This window comes from Solanum pennellii, chromosome 12, assembly GCF_001406875.1.
Source record: "Solanum pennellii chromosome 12, SPENNV200".
In the NCBI taxonomy this organism is placed as follows: Eukaryota; Viridiplantae; Streptophyta; class Magnoliopsida; order Solanales; family Solanaceae; genus Solanum; species Solanum pennellii.
The window spans coordinates 58,957,781-58,969,671 of NC_028648.1; the positions used below are offsets into that span (position 1 = coordinate 58,957,781).

The 11,891-nt window shown below is 27.5% G+C and overlaps 2 protein-coding genes across 2 annotated transcripts; both read right to left on the minus strand.

The window, feature by feature from the left end:
• Window positions 1-710: 710 nt before the first annotated feature.
• On the minus strand, window positions 711-1,451 carry LOC107005839. The gene has a single exon (XM_027913750.1). It carries the CDS (start codon window positions 1,422-1,424, stop codon window positions 870-872), a length of 555 nt encoding a protein of 184 aa, XP_027769551.1. The 5' UTR covers window positions 1,425-1,451; the 3' UTR covers window positions 711-869.
• A 6,046-nt stretch (window positions 1,452-7,497) lies between these two features.
• LOC114075131 lies at window positions 7,498-8,270 on the minus strand. Its single transcript, XM_027913415.1, has one exon. The coding sequence runs from the start codon at window positions 8,197-8,199 to the stop codon at window positions 7,636-7,638; it is 564 nt and encodes a 187-aa protein (XP_027769216.1). The 5' UTR covers window positions 8,200-8,270; the 3' UTR covers window positions 7,498-7,635.
• Window positions 8,271-11,891: the final 3,621 nt, after the last annotated feature.

An 11,891-nucleotide genomic window follows, 5' to 3' on the forward strand; every position in this document is an offset into this window, starting at 1 on the left:
TTACTTATTTGCATCTTTTGCAAGTCGTTATTTGAGTTGTTATATTGAATTAGACAGATTAGTGTCTGATTAAATATGTGAATTAAATGAAATCCATATATTTCTAATGACTTCAATGACAATAAATATAGGTTTAATTTACCAACACTTTATATAAATGTTATTGAAGATTAATGTGATATTAAATCTAATAACATTTGAACATAATAACATTTAAACAATTGCAGGCAAATGCTTTTAATTTGTTGCAATATTTACAAAATTTATTGCCACCAATAAATTGAAATGTAAAAGGACATACTGTATATATAATATACTGACTTTTTTTTTCAATTTGTTGGAGAATATCTTTCTTTTTTTCTTTTTTCTATCAGTGACGTTCAGGCAGACGTGCCCTCAGCCTAATAGTTTTGAAAGTGACTCATGTTTAAAGACTCGATGATTCACGGGATTTTGCAATTCACACCCAGTATCACATTTCAGTGCATTCTCAACGCGATGTTGGAGAATATCAAACTGTATTGTACTTGAAAAAGAAAAATTATAAATAGCGATAGGGTACTAACGTTTGGGTGAAAAAAAAGTTTAGAAAAATAGGTACATATTTTTTGTTTAAACAAACACCACTCTATTTTGTAGACATTGAATAAAGTCAAAGACAAGACAAATACGTACATATTCTTTTGTTGTCTAGCTATAAAATTTATTCATTGTCAAATTCTGCTTTTATTTTAATAGTGATCTTTGAGAACGTACATAGAGTACTAATATTCATGTACATCTCCAACAAAACAAAAAAAAAACCATAATAGGATTGATTTAACAAATCAAGAAAACATGCATATTTTGTAAATATATTTTTTGCAACATTATAAAGTAGAAGAAAATGAAGATTGTCGTCTCAAATTTCTATAGAACTTTGATATGAACTCATCAGCTTTCTCATCTACATGATTATCCATTTCTTCCACCGAAAAAGGCGAATCAGTAACCCTCAATTGTCTTCCGAATCCACGAAAATAATTATCAGGTGACGTTGTTTCACCCTTAATCATCTCCAATGCGGCTTTCATTACCTCCGCATTCATCATCACAACATCTTCTTCATGAATAGTAGTGTGTTTTTTCATGTCCAACTTTGGGCTGCTAGTGCAACTAAACTCATAATACTCATCCTCATGTGGAGGGCAAAATGGTAAATTACCACTCTTGACGTGGTCGGTGCGGCGGTTTTGGTTGTGGTGGTGAAGGTGGAACATGATATTTTGGATCATGACTTTGTAACTACTAATCTTGCTACGCTTCATCATTAATTTGATATCGAGCATTATTTTCTGTTTTGATATACTTTTTCTTAACATGCATAACGTCACTCGAACAATTTTCCAAAACTTCTTTCCTACCACTACCAAATTTTGATCCATTTTTTTTTGTGTGTGTGTATTGTTGTTGCTAATTGAATTGGTAAGACAAAAAGTATATGAAGGGGTATATATAGTGGACCATTTTAACGTTAATGTGTTAAAGTGAGGAGTTAAGTAAAGGGTCCATTTTGATATTTTGGAATAAAAAATCGAATATTTAATTGACTCAATTATTAGTGGTGTTGGTGATTTTAACACTATACAACTTTAGGTCACTATCACTCCCAAATTAATTGTGTGATTAATTATTTTTTCCTCAAGGAAATCAATATTAATTTGGTCACGTATGTCCCAATTAAACACCTCTTTCTTTTTTTCTGCTCCCCATTCAACAATTTTCTTCTTTAATTAATACCTCAAACCATATGAGATTTCGAAAAATTTCATTACTAACTAAATTTTCAAATTATTGATAATTGATACTACCCGAATATGCTCGGAATTAATTAATTTATTTAGGATATGTCTTTTGTACTGATGATACGGCTAATCTGATAATGCGTGTTAAGTACTTGTTCACTCTTAATGATATATTTCGAATTTTGATAGAAAACTATTTTTTTCACTTGTCGACGTGAATTTTGGTTAATCGAACATCAAAATAAATACTACCACCAAATAAGAAGATCGGTTAGTCTCAAACTTTGAAGATTGCTCCTTGAAAAGATAATTGTTCTTAATTAAGTCACTTAGCTCAATAATAATGATATTTAGGTTTGTCTACTTAGTGGGGAGGGTATTATCTAGATTTGATCTTATAAGATATGATAATCAACAAATAGGAAGCAAACAAACAAATAAAATTTTAAAATAACAAATTAATATTACTACGTTATTGCAATTTTTTTGTTTGGATACATTAGTCTTTTCTCAATTTTTAGAGGCATAATATATTTATTGGACTCTAAACTTAGCTTTAAATTGTAATTTTGACCTCCAACTTTCATAATGTACAAACAAACACTTTAACTATCCAACTTTTAAATAAATAAATACATGAGTCCTACATGACATAATACACGTAGGACATCACGTAGGACAAAAAATGACATGTAGAATGACATATAAAACATCTGTGTCTATTTATTTAACTATATACAAGTTTAAGTATCTATTTATGCACGTCCAAAGTTAAAGGACATAAATATAATTTGAAGCTAAGTTAAAAGGCATATTTATGTATTACGTCATTTCTAAAATATGAGTTGAAAGGATACCTCCAAAACCCTAGCAGCTATTTGTTTGTTTGAAAAGTTTACTTAACAGGTAGGTTTTCCTTTTTTTTTTTCTTTTTTTTTTTTACAATAAAGTTTATAATGTGGGTGTACCAATCATGAGAACCTAAGTTTCTTTTTCTTTTTTTCTTTATTATATTCTCTTCCTACAGTTATCCCATATCCAACCAAAGAGAGTTCACAATTAATTAAATTAATTGAATACGAAATGTAACAAGTATGAGACTACTTTCTAACGTTTAAAAATTATTTTTCAAAAGAGTGCATAGATAATTTTTTTTTTACTTTAATAAGGATCTAATTATATTATTAGTTATATTTTTTTCTATTATTAATATGGTCCTGAAAAAATTTGAGTACCAAAAGATATGTAACCAAGTATACAAACCTTGTCTTTGCTTGCATGGCTAGTGCCTAGTTACCTAGAACTAATTAATTGTTGGTGGAAGGTCTCACCCCAAGGTTTATTATAATTTTTTTCAATTTTGAGACTCAAAATGGATTCAATTATTCTTTTTACTATAATATTTAATTAAATAAATATTATGTGAAAAGTTGAAATAAAAAGAATTACTAAAAAAATTGAGAGAGCCATTATTTTGTAAAAGGAGAAAAGAAAAGTAAATCAAACAAATGAAAACGAATGAAATGATACTTTTATATAGAATACTTAGAAGTTCTCCAGTTTTTCAATAAGAATTTGTCCATTGTGCATTTTTTCTAGTAAGCTGATCTGATAATAAGTGAATCAAAAAATTATATTCTATAGTCAGGTGCGGATATAGGAAGGCCCAAGGGGTGTCAGGAGACACGATTTCGTCAAAAAATTTTGATATATATATATATATATAAAATTAAAATACAGAAAAACATAAAGATATATAAAATACAATGTTTCTATTGATACAAAAGTCAGTGTGGCTTAGTTGATTAGGTGTTTCAATTCTTAGGTGAGGTTGCAAGTTCGAATTCCTACACATTTTTTTCTTTTCATATACATTTTAGGAGTTTCAAATTGTTTGATATATTTTCTTTTCTTCTTTTGCTTTTTATTTTTTCTTCTCTTAATATTTTTTATATATATATAAAAAAAAAGAAGCAATCCAACACTATTATTTTTAATAATTTGTAGTTTCTATAATTGGGGAAAATGAGGCAAGTCAAATCACGATGGTAGGGTTCCTTCCACTGCATTTGGAGGCTCAACTTTATTAGTTAGGAATTAACGTGGGGAGTACAAAATGTGTATAGTGTCTCTTGCTTTCACGTTAAATATGTAATTTTATCGTCTCAAATTATATCTGGTAGATTTAAATTGTTACAGTGTTTAAGAAAATAAAAAATATTTAAAATTTGTAATCTAAAATTATGCATAAATATTTATATGGATGTAAATTATTTCATTAATGGTGAAACAGACATTTTAAAGTTAGATTGTCATCAAGTATAGAAATATGTCATTTTTATGGAACTAACTAAAAAAGTGAATCGTATAAATTAGGACATAAAAAATACTTATTTTTGGGTGATATAATAACATCCTTAATTTGGTTGTGGTTAATTTATTTGCAAAATTATATTTTTAAATGTTAATGAACTCTATCATTCTTCCTACTTTTGAACAAAAACACACCTAATATAGAAAAAGGAGTCCCAAATTGTTCATGTTAACTTGCAAAAGTTTATCTTCTCATGCTTTTGTACTTTTTTGAATCTTTGAAAATACTTTTTAAAGATTTTGTTTAGTTTTTAACGAATGCATTAAAATGTTATTTGATAAATTATATAATTGAATTTTGGATCAAATCTTAAGTTCATGATATGTTCATCAAGTTACATTTTTGGTTAATAAAGTTGAATAAATATTTACGTTGAAATTATATGACTTGAATAAATCCAATTACATTTGGATTAGTTTGTCAAATAGATAAGACGATTTCAACCCATATTCCTCAAGCCAATGTCGGTCAAAATTACTTTGAGATTAAAATATGCTCAAGCTCTAGTTCACACCTATATAGGAAGATTTTCATAAAGATCAAAAGAAAAAAATACAAAAAGAAATCCGTTCATTTACAAAGAAATCTTCGTCTCCATGTACTAGTGAGCCGCAAGGTGTTAACAACAACTAAACAATGATACAAGAAATATAACATAACAAAAAGTTGGTCCATGGTATGTGTTCAATATTGTTTATAGTAACTTGAAGAATTTTACTTTGTCTTGCTTTTTGTTTGCACTTTTTGAAGCTCATGGAAGTAATCTCTAGAAACTTTTCAAAGTTAATTATTGGTCAAACTAAATAGGGTAGCTATTGGTTTGGCCGTATTGATTGAAAATGTTAAAAATATTTGAAATATTGACTTAATTGATTGAGTTACCTAATTCAACGTGCTTTGCATTTGCAATTGTCCTTTAGCTTTAAGTTGAAAGAATGAAAAAGTTTAGAATTGATAGTTATTGAGATAAGTAATCTTTCTATAAAATTTAAACAATTTTATTTTATTTTAAACTAGTTTTTTGGACGTGAATTAAACTCAAAACTTTTATTACATTAATAATTTTCGAAATTTCTTCCTTGTGACGTAATTTCATAATTTCTCTTGTGTCAAAATTATAGAATATTTAATTTCAGCCAATCCATTATTACTTTATTGATAAGGGCAACTTTCACATATAGCAAATAAAAAATTTATATTTGTATGTTATAGCAAAGTTTGCATAATTGCGCTCCATAGCAAACATAGAAACTGTATAATTCGCTATACATATACAGTTGAAGCAAATAGTATAAAACGAAGTATATAAAACAGGAAAGAGAAAGACAATTGGGCAGAAAACTGTATAAAAACGAAGTGTATAAAACGAATTGTATTATTATAAGTGTATAGGACGAAAATATATGTACTTGCATGTGTATATACAATTTTCTCACGCTTTATACAAACAGAATCGCAATTTATACATTTCTCTTCTATTTGTATAAGTGACAAAGGCGAGGGTGGCGAGCGAGATTTGGGAGAGTGGCGAGCGAGATCTGGAAGAGGGGAGAGATGGAAACAAAAATATATGTATTTATACAATTTTCTCTGCTTTATACAATTAGAAACAATTTTTATACACTTGTGTTTGTATAAAAAGTGAGAAGCGAGCGAGAGATTGGAGGAGAGTGGCGAGCAAAATATTTGAGAGAGGCGTCTGACAATTTTTCGCAAACGTTTACTATGAACCACAATTAAATCAAATCCTAGCTACTCCATTTATTTTAAATTATTAGTTTGCTATTATATACAATTTTCCCTTATCGATAATAATCATGTCTATATGTTGTAAAAATGTAAAAGGTCACATTGCATAAATAGCGACAGGGCACTTATGTTTAGATGAAAATAGAAGTTCAAAAAATTGAAATATATCTTATAACTTTATTGCTAAATTGCTGGTAGGTAACAATTTATTTTGATAATTCATTGCTGAATAGAATTCCTAGCTTTTATTTTAGTAGTGAACGACCATATATCGGTATTTGAGTTTTAATTTTCTTTTTAAAAAAAGTCCAAAAATTATAAATATTTTTATGATTCTCTTTCATATTTGATTATTATATTTGAAATTCTATAAATTGAAGATCTCTAACCTTCTTTTCATTCCAAAGAACATAATAAAATTCATGATATAGTCGATTAGAGAGTTTTGTTTATGGGAAGATTTTCTCCCAACATGTTTAGACTTTTTTCAATATTAGTTTTATAATACGTAAGTCGTTTAACCATATATATTATTAATATGTTGTTAGAATGTTTTTTCTTTCTCTATCTAATTTATCGACATCATAATTTGTAACTGTAAACTTTTGCATGATGCCATATATAATATTAATATTTACAACTCTAAATAATCTTTATAATATTTCTATTTTTATAACGTTGGCTACGTACAATACCCCGCACAAAAGCAAATTGTTAATTATTTGTAGCAATTTGAAATTTGAAACATTAATGAACTCGAGAAGCTTTTGAACAATATTGACATAACTTTTTTTTTCCAACTTCCTTCTTTCTATCAAATGCAATTGTTAATGATAAAGTTAATTTCAAATGTTATCTCGAAATTATAATTCTTATCGTATCAAATGAGTTCTTTATTTAGGACGGTAGCTTCTTAAGGCGTATGTTGACCAATTTAATTCTAATGCCTTATTACACCAAATTTGACTTTTTGATGTAACTTAATTTGGTGAAATCTATCGTCTAATAATTTGGTTGACATTGTTGATTTTTATTGCTAATAAACTCTTACTATCTCTACTTATTTAGTTGTTCTAACCAAAAAAACACTATAATTGTAGATCGTCATATTAATTCAATGAAAATATACATTTTAGAATATTAATCAAAATTTATGCGATAAATTGGATGGAATAAGTCATATTTAGATTATTAAGTGAGCTCTGCCTTCCTATACAAATAGAACAAGAAATTTTGACGAGTACTATGTGCTTGGTTTGGAGTAAGAGAGTCAAATTAATTAATGTGTGATGTGAATTAATACAGAGTTTTAACTCCTCTATAAATAAAATTAACATATTTAGAAATTATATAAAAAAAAGTATAATCAATCACAATGGTAATTAATATTGGGAAGTATCTTTAAAAAATATACGTGATCAAAAAAATATTCTTGACGGTTTAAATAGTAACTAACACAAACAAATTGAAATGAAGGAACACTTATTTACGGGTGAAAAGTTCATTCTTTATTTGGATTATTTGTATTTTACACAAGTTAAACAACTTTTGTTAAAAACACAAATACATGGAGAAAATAAGCACACACTATCCACAAATTATTCCAATCTTCATAATTTTTCTATATTTCTTTGTTTATATTAATTAGCTACCCAGCAAAAAAGCAAAAAGTCAAATAAAATTGCTTTTGCAAATGAAGAAAAACATGCATATATTGTATAGTTACAATTAGAAAGTAGAAGAAAATGAAGATTGTCGTCTCAAATTTCTATAGAACTTTGATATGAACTCATCAGCTTTCTCATCTACATGACTATCCATTTCTTCCACCGAAAAAGGCGAATCACTAACCCTCAACTGTCTCCCGAACCCACGAAAATAATTATCTGGTGACTTTGTTTCACCCTTAATCATCTCCAATGCGGCTTTCATTACCGCCGCATTCATCACCACAACATCTTCTTCATGACTAGTAGTGTGTTTTTTCATGTCCAAATTTGGGCTGCTAGTGCAACTAAACTCATAATACTCATCCTCATGTGGAGGGCAAAATGGTAAATTACCACTCTCGACTTGGTCGGTGCGGTGACGATTTTGGTTTTGGTTGTGGTGGTGGAAGTGGAACATGAGATTTTGTACCACGGCTTTGTAACTACTAATCTTGCTACGCTTCATCATTAATTTGATATCGAGCATTATTTTCTGCTTTGATATACCTTTTCTTAACATGCATAATGCCACTCGAACTATTTTCCAAAACTTCTTTCCTACCACTACTAAATTTTGATCCATTTCTCTATATGTAAAATTGAGATTTGTAGTTTTTTGTGTGTTGTTAATTGAATTGGTAAGGCAAAAGTATATGAAGGGGTATATATAGTGGACCTTTTTAACGTTACAATGTTAAAGTGAGCAGTTAAAGAAAAGGTGATATTTTGAAATAAAAATCGAATATTTTATTGACTCAATTATTAGTGGTGTTGGTGATTTGTGCACTATACAACTTTAGGTCACTGTCACTTCCCAAATTAATTGTGTGATTAATTTTTATTTTTTTTATTCATAGAAATCAATTTTAATTTGGTCACGTATGTCCCAATTATTAAACGCCTCTTTCTATTTTTACTGCTTCCCAATCAATAATCAACAGTATTCCCCTTTCGTTTTGGAAAAATGATTTTCGACGATAATAGTTTAATTATCGTTAAATATATTTATTTAAAGATAATTTTTTTTCTAATGTTTTTAGTGTTTATTATAATATTAAATACAATAATAATTAAATAATATTGATATAGTTTTTATCATTATTTATTAAATGTATATTTATTACTACTAAATATTATTTTTGCTATAATGTTTACTAACTTAATTTTCAAATAATAGATGATATCATAATATGCTCCGAATTAAATTATCTAGCACATGTCTTTAGCATGATGATCTTCTGCTCTATGGTGTGCAGTTGTATATATCAGTTCACTCTTAATTATATGTTGTTCATTTTTAATCATATATTTTGAATTTAATTTATAAAAATGAAATTACATATTGATAAAAAGTATTTTTCTTTACTTTTCAATATGAGTTTTAAATAAATTAGACATCAAAAATATTGAATAAAGAAGAAGACAATCAAATAAATCACAGCTATCTAGGTTTGTCTACTTTGTGGGGGAGGATATTATCTTAGATTTGATCTTTAAGATATTATAATCAACAAAAAATAAGCAAACAAACAAATTTACTTTTAAAAAATAACAAATTAATATTACTAACGTTATTGCAATTATTTTTGTTTGGATACATTTGTCTTTTCTCAACTTCTAGAATATATGTTGCAAAGATACCTCCAAAACCCTAGCAACTATTTGTTTTATTAAAAGTTTACTTAACAAGGTAGGTTTTCCATGACATGTGTCCTTTTTTTTTTTTTTACAATAAAGTTTATATTGTGGGCGTATCAATCATAAGAACCTAAGCTTCTTTTACTCTTTTTTTTCTTTATTATATTCTCTTTCTACAGTAATCCCATAATTTTACAGAGGCCCCATATTAAAAGAGTGTACTTCACGATTTATTTACTATAGCATAGCATATTGTAACTTTTTAATTAAACTTTTAATATTTTCATATAAATAATTTCTAGAACTTTCAGATATTTTACATTTTTTTTATTTTATGTGTCATATTTTGTTCATATATACATAATGTATATATAAATTTGAATTTATTGAAATAAAAATAACTTTTAAACGGTAATAAATAAATATATTAATAAAAGCAGTAAAGTTTTTATAGACATTAGTTAAGTGTCATTAGATCTAGTGTCGCTAAAGCCTTAAGGGACATGTAAAGAGTATTCGTTGTCGTTAAAATATATTTAATGGTAATTACTAATTACTTAATTATCGATAACAATTACTCCATCAGTTTCAAAAAGAATATCCCTATTTCCTTTTTAGTTTGTTTAAAAAAGAATGAACCCTTTTCTTTTTTGACAACACTTTAACTTTAATTTTTCACGTAACATATTTAAGACCACAAGATTAAATAGCATTTTGGTACATTTGACATAACTTTAATTTAAAATTTTAGGACTAAAAGTCTTTTTTTTTTTAAAAGAACTCCGTTCTAAGTTAAATTAGGTCATTCTTTTTAAAATACAGAAAATATTTTTTTTATGATGACTCGAAATCTCTAATTAAGAGTCGAATAATGTTATTATTGCATCTTAACACAAGTATACAAACTTTGTCTTTGCTTGCATGGCTAGCATATAGCTGGATAGAAGTAGTTGTTTGGTGAAGGTCTCACGCCAACGTTTATTTTAAAAATAAAAAGCAAATTTTTTTTATTCTTTTATTTTGAGACTCATATCAAATAAATTTAATCATCCCTTTTTTTCTTTTGTGTACTAATGCTTATCAATAGGACTAATATTAAATTATTAACAGTTTTTTTTCTTATTGAAAGTACTTTATTTTCCGGTAGTTCGATATTAGTAAATGCCAAAATATTATTTACAAGTCGAAAGTAATTATTACGATATCTATTAAAACCTGTTTTATTTAGAAATTATACGTAAAGTCTCGTGATTAGAGAGAGTTGTGAGGATGATAAGTATATTTTACTTTATGAGTTTGACTTATCAAGAGAGCAAAAACGATGGATAAAGAAAATGCAAAGTCCCGTCACCCGTGCTTGCCAAACAAATTATGCATAGTTTATGTATTTTTTTTGTTTTAATTTGTGTGACATATTTTTTTTTTGATCTTCATTTCTAAGAAAACGGTATATTTTTTTATTTGTCAAATGTTGAATGACGTTATCAACATTTTGCTTATGTTGAGTTTTGCAAGAAAAAAAATTATTGACGAGGGATCAAACTATCAATGAAAAAACAATTGTAAAGCATCTTTAAAGTATAGACGTTGAAATCTGGAAAGAAAAAAAAACACCCAACATGAAGCAAAACACACCTAACAAAAAAATTAAAAATACCTTCGATATAAAGCAGACACAAGACACGTTGATGAAGAATATAAAAGTAATTTATATTATTAGGGAAAATTGAGGCAGGTCAAATCACGATTCTAGGTTTTCCTTGCATTTGGAGCCCCAACTTTATTAATGAGGAATTAACGTGGGGAGAATAAAATGCATATATAGAGTCTCTTACTTTCACGTTAAACAACGTACTTATTTTGACTAATATAATACGTACTAATTTGGTTTTTGTTAATTTAGGCAAAAACTTTTTTAATGTTAATGAACTCTATCGATCGATGGAGAAGCTTTTAACCATTATAATTAGCTTAACAATCTTGTAAACACAGCTATTTACAACTTGCCACTTTAGTACAAAAATTGTACCTAACATAGAAAAAAGGAGCTCCATGGCATGTTGGTTCCAAATTGTTCATTTTAACTTGAAGAAATTCTCTTCTCATACTTTTGCTTTTTGCACTTTTTTGAATTTTCTTTTGAAGATTTTTTGAGTTGTTAATGGGCGGGTTTAGGTTAAATTTGAAAGGGTTGAAAATGGATCAACATAAAATGGATAATAGTTTAATCCGTCCATATTTGATATGGATAAAAATGAATTGGGTAACAAATGAGTTGGATAAAATACTAATTTATCCATATTTTTATGCGTAGTAGTACTCTATTTAAGAATTCAGCAACGGATTTTATATGAAAGATGTTGTAAATGGTTCATTTAGTTTTATTGTATCATAAAAGTAAAAAAAAAAAATTTTTTGGGGTTAGGGTTGGGGAGGGCGGAGAGGGGGAGGGGGGAAGGTAGAGTTGAAAAAATAAAAATTTAATGTTGAAATATGTTTTAAAAATAAACTTAAAATTTGGGGGTCGATTGTAGGGATGGAAAAAATGAAAGTTAAAAGTTAAAAATATTTTTTAAAAAACAAACTTAAAATTAATTTTTTTGGGGAGTGGGTGGTGGTGGTGGTAGGGGGCTGGCG

Excerpts from the sequence above, each read along its gene's own strand:
- LOC114075131 (XM_027913415.1), bottom strand. The coding sequence starts at position 8,199 with ATGGATCAAAATTTAGTAGTGGTAGGAAAGAAGTTTTGGAAAATAGTT.
- LOC107005839 (XM_027913750.1), bottom strand. The coding sequence starts at position 1,424 with ATGGATCAAAATTTGGTAGTGGTAGGAAAGAAGTTTTGGAAAATTGTT.